This window comes from Protopterus annectens, chromosome 7.part0 (genome assembly GCF_019279795.1).
Source record: "Protopterus annectens isolate FY-2018-M chromosome 7.part0, PAN1.0, whole genome shotgun sequence".
Lineage (NCBI taxonomy): Eukaryota > Metazoa > Chordata > Ceratodontiformes > Protopteridae > Protopterus > Protopterus annectens.
Genome location: NC_056739.1, coordinates 1,161,644,775 through 1,161,660,608, shown reverse-complemented (window position 1 = coordinate 1,161,660,608; position 15,834 = coordinate 1,161,644,775). Strand labels below are relative to the sequence as shown.

Below are 15,834 nucleotides of genomic sequence, written 5' to 3'. Positions count from 1 at the left end.
TAAGACAGAGGTGGTAAGTTTCACAGCCCCCACACTAAAGGATAATGCTGCCCAAGATGCAGAAACCTTTACAAATGCACTCGATGAGCACCTACAAGGATGCATGGATCATGCCATCCCTAGCAAAACCAAGACTCACTCCTCTAAGTGAAGGAAACCAGTTTGGTGGACCCCTGCAATAAACAGGCTATACAATAGAAGGAGGAAACTAGTTCAGAAAAAAAGCAAATCCCAAGAAGGAAAGATATCCCTGATCAGTATCAGTAAGAAACTGAGGTCCCTCATGAAATCATCCAAGGCTAACTTCGAAAGAAAAATAGCCAAGGATTCAAAAGATAACCACAAAGCCTTCTTTAGCTATGTTAAGAATCTAAGTGGCAACTCACAGATATGCACTGAACTAGTGCAAAATAGCACAAAATATACTGAACCTACTGATATTGCCAACATCCTGGCAGATAGATTCAGTGCAAACTTCACCCCCTCTCACCTCCAAAAGGGCCCACAACAATACCGGAAAAGTGTAGTGTCCCAAAAATCACAGAAGCACAGGTGAAAACAGCCCTTTCAAAAGCCAAAAACACAGCGTCAGTGGGACCAGATCGTGTCCCAGGCTGCGTCTTGCATGAACTACAGAACGAACTAACCCCCCACCTAAACACGCTGTTCAACCTCAGCCTCTCCACAGGCTACGTGCCCACAGCTTGGTGCACAGCAACAGTTATTCCTCTCCACAAAGGAGGGGTCACAACTGACCCTGGTAACTATCATCCCATAAGCCTGACTAGCCTGGTCTGCAAGGCTATGGAGCGCATCATCATGGAACTCATTAACAAAGACATTGGGAACCTCCAAACACTTGACCCGACCCAGTTCGGCTTTGTTAAGGGCAGATCATGCCTACTAAACCTGGTTGACTTCTTCGAGACAGTCACCAAGGCCATAGACGAGGGAAAGGTGGTTCACACAGCCTACCTTGACCTCACCAAGGCTTTCGACACCATTCCCCACTCGGGTATTACAGAAAAACTCACCAGCCTGAACATAAACCCCTACGTCATGAGATGGGTTGCCAAATGGCTTACAGACAGAACTCACATGGTAAGAATAGTGGGCTCCAAGTCCAACTCTAAACCAGTCACAAGTGGTGTCCTGCAAGGCTCGGTCCTGGGACCCCTACTGTTCTGCATATACTTCTCAGAAGTACAGACAAACACAGGGGGACTGTGGCTAACCAAGTTTGCCAATGACTGCAAACTGGGAGCCATAATTGACTCTCCGGCTGACACGGACATCCTCCAAAAGGGCCTTACTGAGATGGATGCCTGGTGTCAAAGTCATGGCCTCAAGCTAAATGCCAAAAATACATAGTCATCCAAAACACCTATGAATTACCACATAGGTGGCAGCCCCCCTAATACAGAATAAGAGATCTGGGGACCCAGGTAGATAGTAATCTCTCCATTGACAATCATATTGCCAAAGTAGTTAGGAAATCCTTCTATGTGGCCCATCTAATTACTAAAGGGTTCACATCTAGAAATAAAGAAGTTATAGTGCCCCTTTACTCGTCACACATTAGACCCATCATAGAGTACAATGCCCCATTTGGGATGTACCTCACAAGACACTTCCAACAGCTGGAAAGACCACAAAAGTACCTCACCAAGAGGATTACTGGTCTCAAACATATGTCCTATGCAGCCCGACTGAAAAAACTCTGGCTGTACTCAGTGGCATATCGCTTACTCAGAGGTGATCTATGCCTGACTTACAAAGCCATGTCCAACTTAGAATTGATGGACATGCTCCACCTAAAGAAATGCAAGTCACTGCGAGCCATGCGCTCTAGTGAGCTAAACCTCGCCACAACAATAAATAGAACATGCTGGAGGGATAGATTCCTGTCACAGGGACTCCCCATGCTTTGGAACAAAATTCCAAATTACATCAGGCAGAGCTCCTCACTAACACTCTTCAAGAAAAACCTTGACGAATGGATGGGTAACAGAAAATACACCCCTGGGATCACTTCATTGGCTCTGCTTGACAGAGGATCAGTTAATTAATCAATGGGGTGGCGAAAGCCGACACTCTGGCTAGGCTTATAAGTGCCCTCGGGCAGATAGCCTAGTACCTACCTATGAACCTAATATACAAAAAGTTTGAGATGTATGAGTCTGAAATTTAAATGCCTTTTTTGTGACATCACACCTAAGTAAGTTGCTGGAAAACAATACATTTTATGATGAACAGACCAAAACCATACCTCTCAACATTGCTGTCAAGGAATGAGGGACACATAAAATAATAGTTTTTAACTTAAAATATCAACAGAGTAAGAACATGTGGATTAAAATACAGTTTCTGAAATAAAACATCTATAACTCTAATTATTTTCATTACTTATTAAGAGTAATTCACCACATTTTCTTGCACCTCACAACCTCTCAGTGCAAAAATCCGGACAATAAAATAGGTGGGGGTTCGGCGGTCAAAGGCCCAAAATCGGGGATATATTTTAAATATTGATTTCATAAAAAAATTTGAAAAGTTGTAAGATTAACAGGTTGTACATTAACATGCATTTTCTGAGGGATATGAAGTCTACGTGCATTTAACATTGCTATTTTGAGCTTAGTAATTACGGTGTTCCATAAAACACCGCTATACTTTAACACCGTCACATTGAAACTTGTAAAAGCAACAGGGCAGACAATATGGCACACATGTACATTTAAAAAACATACGTCCCGAAAAAGGGAACTATTACGGTTACTGTAGCAACACGAACTTTAAACTCCGATTGGCTACAGGCGAATGCGTGCACAATCAGCTGGGCTGTCTGGGAGTTCTTTCTACCAGCTGATGACGATAATGAATCGGAAGTTGTAGTTTGCAAGTGTCAACAGAGACGGCATCAGTGGCGTCTGTGGTTGCGTAGAGCCGGCAGAGCGAAGATAGCGGAAGTTAAAAAGAAACAAAAAGAGAGCGAGGAGTGTTTTGGCGCGTGCGCGGCGAATTCAGTTACCGAAGCTGTGTCCCATCATGGAGTGCCCACACCTGTGTACTAGTGTTTGTATTGTCCCGGAGTTGGTTTCATTCCCCACTGGTTCGCCCTCTTCCTGGTGTTGCGGTGGTGAGTTTTGTCCATATTGTGCTTCTTGTTCCCACTGCGTGAAGAGTGATGTGATCACCCGAAGTCTAAACCCCAGTTTCCTTCCGCGCCAGGAAAGGGTTAGAAATTTGGTAGAGGTAGAGCTAATGGTAATATTAAAATGTTTAATGTTATGAGGTTTCTGGTAGATGTGGAATTGAAACGGGGTTGAGGTCAGTAACGTGCAAAGTAATTAAACATCATTTTGCTGGAACTATGTTCTGGTATTTTAACTTGGGATTATTATAATCTTTTGAACAGATTGTAGGCAGAGACTTCCATCTTGCATTCCCCCCTCTTTCACTGTTCTCCCCCAGTGACCACCCATTAAAAATGCATACGTCTGTAGTGTAACACTGCCCCTATGCACAGTGTGTGCATCACTCAGCAGATTCCCCATACAGAGTAAGAAGTTGTTCACATTGTATACTTATTTATGTTTACTTGCTGTAATATTAAATATGCTGTAATAGTAAATAGCACTTCTTTCTTAATTTCTGCTGTACTTTAATAACTTGTTTATTGCATATTCTGTGTTAACCATTGTGGAGCTTTTCTCCCCAGGCCTCCACTGAAAATGGGATTCATGCCCAGTCAGACTGGTGATATTTTACAACATTACCCCCCCTCCCCCCCAAGCAGGAATGGGCTTAGCCATAGTGATCGACATGCCTATGGCTGTTATGCATCATGCAAATGATGCACGATTGACGTCATGCAGATTTGCCTGTGACATCACGAGTAGTTTACTTGCTTCCTCAAAGTAGTGTGATCTCGGCGTTGGTATATTTATATACACAGGGATGTAGGGCGGCTGCCCCCCCCCCCCCTTGCAAAAAAGTGCAGAGAAAAAAAATTTGTGAGCTACATGGATGTCTTTGCCAAAAACATTTATGTACACTAGGGGTGCAGGGGAGCTAGTCCCCCTGCAAAAACTGCATGGAAAAAATTGTGAGCTGCATGGATAACTGGATGTCTTTGCCAAAAACTCTTGAAGCCAGAGGTTGAAAACATCAGATTCAAATTATGTTATGTTTATTCATTTTAACAATGATGTTTGAACAGTAACGAGAAAATCAAATAGAACTTAAATAATAGACTGCTAGGCAATAACAACATTAAAAAAAATAAAGTAAAACCGTGTAGAAAAAAGTTCAAAATAATACACTCTGAGCCTTCTCTCTTGTAAAAGATAATTAAAGTAAAATGTTCTGTTTTGCCAGGGAGGTTAATTTCACTTTTAATGTTTACCGCATGCCGGTAATAAGGAATAAATATTTGTGTGGACTTCCTCACTATCTTCATGTTTATTTATGTGGGCAGCCTGTTGGGCGGGCCTTGCTACTGTGTATCTGGGGGGGGGTACTGTTGTAAAACAATGCTGTCGGACTGTTCTAGTAAACACATGTAAAATAATAATAAAATAAGGACACTTGCTCTTACATACTTAGAATAACATGATTTGCATTAGCATGATTTTTCTGAAGGGTATGGAGTCTGAAACTCAAATTGCCATCATTTTGTGGCTTGAACCCTCAATGATTTGCCATAAAAAAAACAATTTTATGAGAAAGAGACCAAGAATATAGGGCAAAAATCTGTACATGTGAGAGGTATGTAAGCAAGCTTTATGTACTTGAGTTGTAGGTAGGCAGTAATTTAGACAATTGTTCACTTCTTTATCCTTACACGTGTTTAGTATGGTGTTCCTGTGCTTGGCTGATCTTTTTGATATGTGCATGCATCTAGAATGTTTGCATGACTAAATATCTCTGATGGAGCCATGTTAAGCTACTGCTGATAGGTGGTTGCAATTTATTTCCCTGTGTAGGTTATAGATAGTATGCTTGGCTAACATTTAGGATATGGTTATGTATTTAGAATTGTATATATTCATGTTAGACATTTAAAGTAACTGCTGGAGCTGGGTTGAACTACAGGTGATTACAAGGGAAGCGTAACTGTGAAGCAGGAGATGGAATATTGCAGGAGACTGTGTTTGTGTCAAGTGCATAGCCCTTAGTACAAGCAAATTGTAGGATATTAATGCAACATGACAAAAAACAGATAATAGCTTAAAAAATGCGACAGTAAGCTGACAAAATGTTCTTTTCTTATTGTCTGTATTTTGTACATCACCCCGTGTTCTTTTAAGTGGCATGCACTTTATTTGTATAAGGTATTTGTAGAGTAATATGGAAGTACTTAAATTTTTGTGTAATCTTGTAGTTTCTGATGATGTGTTGGTTTCCAAATTTTACTGTTTGAGTTTTATGCATAAAATTTTTACTGTTTGAGTTTTATGCATACATTTTTATGGTAGCACTAAGTGCAAGTATGATGAAATTTTGTCTGCTGTAGCTGTTTATTATAGAAAAGCATTGCAAAAACATATAGTGAACAAAGTTGAAGTTTGTGTTTATAATGATAAAAACTGACAGCTAGTAATCGTAAATGGTGTTGAATGTATTTTCAGAATAAACTAAGGTACTCACAACGTGGTAACCTAAAACAGATGTACACTTCAGCTTATTGGTTTTGCTGTTTCACAGTCGTACGTAGGTGGAAAAGTAATGGAAATGAAAGTATTAACATAAAATGATGTACATGTTCACTTTTTTTTTCCTATTGTGGTTGAATTGTAAATGAATCATTAATCTTAAGAAATGCGGGGAATTTATACAATAGATGAACTAAAGAGAAAAAAATTAAGTTGATTGCAATTCACATCACAAGTTGTTTAGAGAAAATTGCTCTACTGCAGGTATTTTAGAATGAGATAAGTGAATATTATGTTAGTGATTTCAGGTTTTGTGAAATGACCCAAAACTATTCTTTGTGGCCCTCCTTAAATAAACTCAAGTTATTATGTAGTGTAATACCCCCCCAAACAAAGTTTGCACTGGTTTAGATGGATTGATAGGTGAGTTGGATGTGGTGTTATTGACAGACAGGATGTCAGTGTCAGTGAATGCCATGGAAATGTGTTCGTTAGTACAGTAACATCTTGCCACCAGTTATAGGTTCATAGGTTGGTACTAGGCTATCGGCCCTAGGGCCTATACAAGCCTAGCCATAACAATTCCCTGGAGATTTCTTCCCACAATATTTACTTCTCTGGACCCCTGTCTTGCAGGGCGACTGACATGATCCCTGGGGTGAATTTCTTATCTCCCATCCAATCATCAAGGTTCCTTTTGAAGAGGGCCAAGGAGGCACTCTGCTTGACATGTATAGGCAGTCTGTTCCAGAGTATGGGGAGTCTCTGGGTCAGGAACCTATCCCTCCAGCATTTTTTGTTCATTGTGATGACAAGGTTTAGATCCCTGGAGCGTGTGGCTCTGAGGGATTGGGATTTCTTTAAGTGGAGCATGTCCAACAGCTCAGGGTTTGACATGGCCTTGTATGTTAAGCAGAGATCGCCTCTGAGTAGACGATATGCCACAGAGTATAGCTGGAGTTTTTTTAGATAGTCAGCATATGGCATCTGCTTTAGGCCTGTGATTCTTTTAGTGAGTTATTTCTGTGGCCTTTCCAGCTGTTGCAGATGTCTTGTGAGGTATATACCAAATGGGGCATTATACTGTATAATGGGTCTAATGAAGGATGTGTACAGTGGGACAATGACCTCCTTTTTTCTTGATGAAAAGCCCTTGGTGATGAGGTGTGCCACATAGAAGGATTTCCTGACTGTTGTGGCGATGTGGTTATCGAAAGTGAGACCACTGTCCACCTTTGTCCCTAAGTCTCTCATCACACTTTCGATGTTTAGTGTACTGCCACGTATGTGGTATTTCATGGGTACATGTTTTTTTCCAACGGGGATAACTATGCATTTCTTGGCATTAAGCTTGAGCCCATGGCTCTGGCACCAGGCATCTGTTTCTGTAGGGCCCTTTTGCAGAATATCCACATCATTTGGGGATTCAATAATGGCTCCCAGTTTGCAGTCCTCTGTGAACTTTGTTAGCCAGAGTCCCTTAGTGTTGGCCTGTACTTTAGAGAAGTAGATGCCAAACAAGAGTGGTCCCAGGACTGAACCCTGAGGTACTCCACTTGTTTGGAGCTAGATTTGGAATCGGCTACTTTTACAGTCTAGGTTCTGTCAGTAAGCCAGTTGGCAACCCATCGAGTGACGTGTAGGAATTTGGAATCGGCTACTTTTACAGTCTAGGTTCTGTCAGTAAGCCAGTTGGCAACCCATCGAGTGACGTGTAGGGATTTGTGCCCAGCTTAGTAAGTTTATCTATGATTCCAGAGTGGGTGATGGTGTCGAAGGCCTTGACGAGGTCCAGATAGGCTGTGTGGACTGCCTTGCCCTTGTCCACAGCTCTGGAAACTGATAGTCGGTCAGGGTCAGGAGACGAGATCGGCCCTTCACAAACCCAAACTGGGTGGGGTCCAGTGTTTGAAGGTTGCCAATGTCTTTGTTTATAAGTTCCATGACAATGCGTTCCATGCCCTTGCAGATCAGGCTACTCAGACTGATGTGACAGTAGTTCCCGGGATCCAAGGTGGATCCCCCCTTGTGGAGTGGGATAACTGTAACTGTGCGCCACTCAGTGGGCACGAAGCCTGAGGTGAGGCTATGATTAAACATGACACTTAGATGAGGTGCCAGTTCATTTTGTAGTTCATGTAGTACACCGCCTGGAATGTCATCTGATGCCATGGATGCTGTATTCTTAGCTTTGGAGAGTGCAGTTTCTACCTGTGTGGCCGTCTGTTTAGTAAATGCCCCCCCCCCAACAAAGTTTGCACTGGTTTAGATGGTTTGATAGGTGACTTGGATGTGGTGTTATTGACAGACAGGATCATAGTTAAGTATTTGTATTTTTTTTTTTTTTTTTTTTTTTTTTTACAAAAGAAAATACTGAACAAAGGCCTTCAATTTAGTTACTTTTCTGGCTGTAGCTGGATAACTTCTAAGTATAGTGTAACACAAGGTCTGAGCCAAATATAAATGAGGGTGACTAGACAAAGAAAAGAAGCAGTCCTTTTACAGAAGGTACTTCAAAATGCAGGAACTTTAGAGCAAGGTACTACACAAACTTGTTCTCCTTCAGGAACACCAAAGCAAACCAGTGTACTTTCTGCACAGTTTGTTTACTTCAAAATGCAGGAACTGCAGAGCAAAGTACCGCACTAACATGTTCTCCTTCAGGAACACCAAAGTTTATTTTACAACAACAAATAAGCGCTTTCGCCTCAAATTAACTTTTTAAAAGAGACTTAACCAGAAACAGTGTATTGTCAGCACAACTACATTTAAAATGCAAATGAATAGTGACTTAATTTCCTCCTAAGCAGGAAACCAAAATTTTAAAGTGGCAACACATAAAAAACAGTCATAATATATGTCAATATTTAAATAGTTGCATAAAGGGACCCTAATGATTCATATAACAAATAATTACACTTTCTCGTACTGCATGATAATACTATCCAATTTCTAAACAGATTTTAATAGCAATAAATAACAGTCCTATATGACATAAAAAGCCCTACCATGGCATAAAATGGATTTCTAAGATGAATCCATGGAATAAATATCTGTATATAAAACTTTACTATGTAACTGTATAAATAGATAATATATATATATATATATATATATGTTTAAACTGAATTTTGTAACGTGAATTGTATAAATTGTGTGTGTGTGTGTGTGTGTGTGTGTATAATATATATATATGTATATATGTATGTGTGTGTGTATATATATATATATATATATATATATATATATATATATATATTATATAATAAACAAGATTAATCTAGTAGTGTCTATCAAGTGCCTTTATTTTTAATAAACTACTAATAGACACATTGTCATTCAGACCTGGCCAATACAATGAATTCAGATGAAGCTGCCAGGAAAGTTCCACTTTCTGTAATAAGTATGGCCAAGCCCCCCCCCCCCCCGCTCCATTAGCTTTACAGTATTCAACACAATAAATCTGAAGCTATGCTGAGGATGTGCTGAAATGTGTTTAGCTAGGGCATTAAATTCATATTTGTCTCGAATGTTCCTCAGATGTTCCCCAATTCTACTCTTTAGTTTATGCTCTGTTTTGCCCATATAGAGACAGGGGCAATTAGAGCAGAGGGCACAATATACCACTCTTTCAGATGTACAACAGAATTTCTCTTTGAACTTAATATTCACTCCATTAATTTCTGTATTCTTATTTCTAGAATATTCTTACAAAATTTACACATCCCACATTTATACATGTGGCCCTTATACTGTTTATTGTTCTTGAGTTAAAATAAATTCTTCAGTGTGTGTCCCTTCCTATAAACACAGATGGGTGCATGCCCTAAAATTTCTCTCCTCTCTCTATCATTATTAATTAAGTTCCAATTCTTAATTAAAATATTTTTTACCATAGGTGCATCCCTGTTATACGTTGTTAAAAAAACTACTTTGGTAAGATATAATTCGACTAGGGCTATCATACCACTGGAAGCAATATCTGTATGTACAGGTACTTCAAACTCCAGACTATTCCTATTATGTTGCTCTTCTGTACTTTTGGGCCTCAAAATAGGTAAAAAATGGCCATTGTCTCTTTTTTTTGTTTTTACTTCATCCATCAATTAAATTACTTGGATGACCACGTTTAGTAAACATAAGTAAATTACATTCTTCCAAAAAAGGTTTCTCTAACGTAATCATCCTTGCTGCCCAGACAAATTGCCCCTTGACCACTGCCCATTTTTGCTTAAAAGGATGTCCGCTACTAAAATGGAGAAAACTATTGGAATATGTATTTTTGCAAAAAATTTCCGCCAATAATCTCTTATTAACATCATCCTTCTTCAATAATATGTCCAGATAATGAATTGATTTTTCTTCTGTAGTATACGTAAATTTCAAAAATTCTGTTGAACTATTACTAAACTCTCAAAAATGAAGGCATCCACCCCTTAGGGCCTTCCCACAAGATGAATACATCATCCAAATAGCGGACATAGTCAATCTCAGTTTCTCCCATACTGTAAAACCTAAGATATCGTTTCTCTCATTCTAGCATGACAATATTGACATATAGCCCCCACAATTGGAGCCCATTGCCACCCCTTCATGTAGGAGAAAATATTCACCTTCAGATAAAATGAAATTGTTTCTTAGTAGTAATTCAAGCATTTGTTCATACAAGTTGATGTTTTTTTGTGTTACATTCTTAGACAGAAAGTAGTCACAGAACCTTAACTTAAATAGTATGTTTAAGAATGTTGAGCAAATAAGGGACCCTGTCAGAATTTCTAGCACCTACAACCCCCCGATGCACCCTGTCTTGACAATATTTGAAAGAGTTTGTGAGTTGGACCTTCGGGAACTCTGTAAAAAAATTCTAACATAAGAAAAGTTAATAAGAACTTAAATTATAATGAAGAATCTGAACTAGAATTTCTAATGTATAATAAAGGGGTAAGAATAATAAAGCCAGACAAAGGGGGTAGAGTTGTCATCATGAACAAAATGGATTATAATAATAAGATGTTTGAGATATTGAATACTGAGACATACATAAAAAGCTCTTTAAATGAAATTAATGGAGCCTATAGAAAAATTAAGGGGTTTATACATGACATGTTTATTAATGGCTTTATTTCTATTGATGAGATGCATTGCCTTTTGGTTGAACTTCCATCTAAAACAACTGTCAGTGGGTGGGAGAAAGCAGATACCACAACCTTGTTAGTGCTTTTGTCCAGTTTAATAAAATTGAACTCATCAAAAACAACACCCATAATAGTTGTATCATTTAAATAGCTACCAAACATGTCACATGTTTCTATTTCAGCCAATAAAAAATGTATATACACTTCCATACTTATGTCATAATGTATAAATTACTTTAAAATGACAAGTAAAATAAAAATAAAATGGTTTTGATGTTAACAACCTTTTTATAAGTAAAAATGGGCAAATCACCAATGGTCTTACTCAACTCAGAGTTACCCAAAACTACTTTCCAATTGTCTGAAATGATATTTTTAATGTATGACATTTCATTAGGAATAGGAAAGGCCAGAGAATAATCATTAACTTTGGTGACAATGTCTAATCTATGGTGAACATGGTCATCAGCTTGCTTTAAAACAGGACAAGCTTTATGTGATCTAAGACCGATGACCTCATTGATGATGCCCTTTAACCAAGTTAAATCGTACCCCCTTTGTACAAAAAAACACTGAGTTTACGTATTTCCCACTGAAATGTCTCATCATTACTTGTCAAACAACTTGAGTCTAATAAATTGTCCTTTGACAGCTCCACGCTTCATGAATTCTGGATGTAAACTGTCATGGTGTAGATACTTTTTGACAAATGTGGACTTCCTATAAATACTGCTTTCAAAATTTAAATTAAATTACTATGATTGAAAGACAAATGTAAGTCCAAAAAATCAATAATGTCACCAAATATCCCCATAGTAAATTTCAAAAAAATCAGTGGAATAGTTTAGATGTTGTACAAAGGACAAAAAGGCTTCTGAGTCCCCCTTACATAAAAAAATAAAGTCATCTATGTAACGCCTATAAAATAAGATGTTTTCAGCTAGAGGGTGGGTAATAAGAAACCTAATCTCCCAATGAGGTCATCGGTCTTAGATCACATAAAGCTTGTCCTATTGTAAAGCAAGCTCATGACAATGTTCACCATAGATTAGAAATTGTCACCAAGGTTAATGATTATTCTCTGGCCTTTCCTATTCCTAATGAAATGTCATACATTAAAAATATCATTTCAGACAATTGGAAAGTAGTTTTGGGCAACTCTGAGTTGAGTAAGACCATTGGTGATTTGCCCATTTTTACTTATAAAAAGGTTGTTAACATCAAAACCATTTTAGAGAAGGATGCCTTATGTAAAAATATTGTGGGTGAATCTAGTTTCACCTTTGGCACTTATCCTTGCGGGACATATAAACAATGCCGATACATCACTGGGACTTCTACAGCAGTATTCAGACACATGAACAAAGTTGTTTCAGGTAAAGGACACTACACATGTAAAACAAGTAATGTGGTTTATTCAGCTATGTGTAATTCATGTGAACATTTTTACATAGGTAAAACCATTAGAGCATTAACCAAACGTATATATGAGCACACTTTGGCTATACGTAAAAAAGACATGTCAAATGCATTGGCATATGTCCTAGTTTCAGAAAGTTCTCTTTCTTTCTTTGTATTAGAATGAGTTAACAATGACATCTTTAGTGGAGATTTCGAAGTGATTTTAGAATGTAAGGAAACCTTATGGCAAATTTTGTTGAATGCAGACCAGCTTCCTGGATTAAATGATATGATAAATATCAAATGCTTTTTACAAGCACAAAGGTTATAAAGTAATAATATTTATTTTTTATGTCATTTTAAAGTAATTTATACATTATGACATAAGTGTGGAAGTGTATATACATTTTTTTTGGCTGAAATAGAAACATGTGACATGCTTGGTAGCTATTTAAATGATGTAACTATTATGGGTGTCGTTTCTGATGAAGTTAAATTTTATTAAACTGGACGAAAGTGCTAACAAGGTTGTGGTATCTGTTTTCTCCCACCCACTGACAATTGTTTTACTTGGTTTCTTCGTTGTGTGTGTGTGTGTGGATACTCTGAATTTCCATCTGCCCCAGTTATTTTTGGGGACCCCAAAATCTACAAAAATTTAAATCGACCACCTATGAGACTGATTGTGGATGCTAGGGGCTCCATAACATATCCTATGGCAAAATATTTGGACAAAGAGTTCAGTAAATATATGTGGGATGAGCCTACTGTGTACATTGACTCATGGGATTTTTAAGAAAGATTAAAGAAGAAGTAGAATATAAGAACGAATACTTATTTATTCGTTGATGTAGTTAACCTGTACAGTGTCATACCACATGAGTTGGGCATACAATGGTTATGTGACTACTTGCTGTCTAATAATGTAACACAAGAAAAAAATCGACTTGTATGAACAAATGCTTTTATTAATACTAAGAAACAATTTCATTTTATTTGAACATGAATATTTTCTCCAGAATGAAGAGGTGGCAATGGGCTCCAATTGTGGGGGCCTATATGTCAATATTGTCATGCTAGAATGGGAGAAACAATCTTAGTCAATGTCAGTTTCTCCCATGCTGTAAAACCTGTGTCCGCTATTTGGATGATATAGTCATCTTGTGGGAAGGCCCTAAGGAGTTGATACCTTCATTTTTTGAGTTTATTAATATGACAACAGAATTTATGAAATTCACGTATACTACAGAAGAAAAGTCAATTCCTTATCTGGACAGATTATTGAAGAATGATGATGTTAATAAGAGATTCCTTGTGGAAAGTTTTCACAAAAATACATATTCCAGTAGTTTTCTCCATTTTAGCAGCTGTCATCCTTTTAAGCAAAAATGGGCAGTGGTCAAGGGGCAATTTGTCCAGGCAGCAAGAATGATTATGTTGGAGGAATCTTTTTTGGAAGAATGTAGTTTACTTAAACAAATGTTTACTAAATGTGGTTATCCAAGTAATTTAATTGATGACTTGATGGATGAAGTAAAAACAGAGAGAGACCATGGCCATTTTTTACCTATTTTGAGGCCCAAAAGTACAGAAGAGCAACCTAATAGGAATAGTCTGGAGTTTGAAGTACCTGTACATACAGATATTGCTTCCAGTGGCATTGCAAATGATAGCCCTAGTCGAATGATATCTTACCAAAGTAGTTTTTTTGACAACATCTAACAGGGATGCACCTATACTAAAAAGTATTTTAATTAAGAACTGGAACTTAATTAATAATTATAGAGAGATGAGAGAAATTTTAGAGCATGCACCCATCTGTGTTTATAGGAAGGGACACTCTCTGATGAATTTATTTGAACTTAAGAACAGTAAACCATATAAGGGCCACGTGTGTAAATGTAGGATGTGTACATTTTGTAACAACATTCTAGAAACTAATAATATAGAAATTAATGGGGTGACTATAAAGTTCAAAGAGAAATTCTGTGGCACATCTGAAAGAGTGGTATATTGTGCCCTCTGCTCTAATTGCCCATGTTTCTATGTGGGCAAAACAGAACGTAAGCTAAATAGTAGAATTGGGGAACATCTGAGGAACATTCGAGACAAATATGAATTTAATGCCCTAGCTAAACACACTTCGGCACATCCTGAGCATAGCTTCAAATTTATTGTGTTGGATACTGTAAAACTAATGGAATGTGAGGAGCGGGGCTTGGCCATACTTATTAGAGAAACTGGAACTTTCCTGGCAGCCATACTTATTAGAGTAACTGGAACTTTCCTGGCAGCTTCGTCTGAATTCATTGTATTGGCCAGGTCTGAATGACAATGTGTCTATTAGTAATTTGTTAAAAATTAAAAGCATTTGACAGACATTAGTAGATTAATCTGGTTTATTCTTTTATGTATTTATATATTTTTATATATATGTATTTTATATAATTCATCTTGTAAAATTCATTATATATGTGTGTGTATATATATATATATATATATATATGTATATATACATATATATATATATATATATATATATATATATATATATATATATATGTATATATATCTACTGTTGTCTATTAAATATTTATACAGTTACATAGTAAGGTTTTATATACAGGTATTTATTCTATGGATTCATCTTAGAAATCCATTTTATGCCATGGTAAGGCTTTTTATGTCCTATAGGACTGTTATTTATTTATTGCTATTAAAATCTGTTTAGAAATTGGGTAGTATTATTATGCAATATGAGAGAGTGCAATTATTTGTTATATGAATCATTAGTATCCGTTTATGTAACTATTTAAATATTGACATATGACTGTTTTTTATGTGATGCAACTTTAACATTTTGGTTTCCTGTTTACCAGGAGGAAATGAAGTCACTATTCATTTGTATTTTAAATTGTAGTTGTGCTGACAGTACACTGTTTCTGATGAAGTCTCTTTTAAACTTAATTTGAGGCAAAAACGCTTATTTGTTGTAAAATAAAGCTTTGGTGTTCCTGAAGGGGAACAAGTTCATGTGGTATCTTGCTGTGCAGTTCCTGCATTTGGAAGTACTTATTTACTGTTTTTTGGGTTGCTTTTGTTCTTTTACAGAAGGCAAAGAAAATAACAGTGACTCACTCCAATCCCATTATATGCCAATGGAATGGGAATTAAAAGTTACTTCCTTATGTCTGGCATGAGTCATACAAAGCATTATGGGAAAGCAGGTTGAGGGAGAACAAGATCACGTTTATACATCAAGCCCCATTGGTAGCCGTGCTGTGGAAAACTGGCTAAAATTGCAAGTAAAGCACTTGATTTTAATGTGTTAAAATAGATCAGGAAACAGAGTGGAAAAAACGTATCTTTTTAGTTCTAGGATGAAGTTTTCCTTCAAAAAATTCACCAGAAACTTGATTCCTGAAAACCAAATTAATGCTTTTCATAATAAAATAATAGTCTGATCAAAAACATTAATTTTGTTTTATCTCAGCATACGCCACCACTGTTTAATTACTGTCTCTTACCAAACTACTGGGAGTCCTAATACACAACAGACCATAATTTGACCAGATCACATAGCAACTCATTTAAAAAAAATAAATAAATCACCAGAAACTGTATTCTGTCTATAGGGCAAA

The 15,834-nt window shown here is 37.3% G+C and overlaps 1 protein-coding gene across 3 annotated transcripts in view; it reads left to right on the top strand.

Annotated features, from left to right (window-relative positions):
• Positions 1–2,896: 2,896 nt before the first annotated feature.
• USP3 (ubiquitin specific peptidase 3) overlaps positions 2,897–15,834 on the top strand; it is a 1,626,170-nt gene continuing 1,613,232 nt past the window's right edge. Inside the window, exon 1 of one of the 3 annotated variants that reach the window (XM_044077747.1) lies at positions 2,897–3,139. In XM_044077747.1, the coding sequence (XP_043933682.1) occupies positions 3,049–3,139 (91 nt within the window). In that variant the 5' untranslated portion in view covers positions 2,897–3,048. The remainder of the gene's footprint in view (positions 3,140–15,834) is intronic. The other 2 variants (XM_044077746.1, XM_044077748.1) reach the window with 2 other exon arrangements.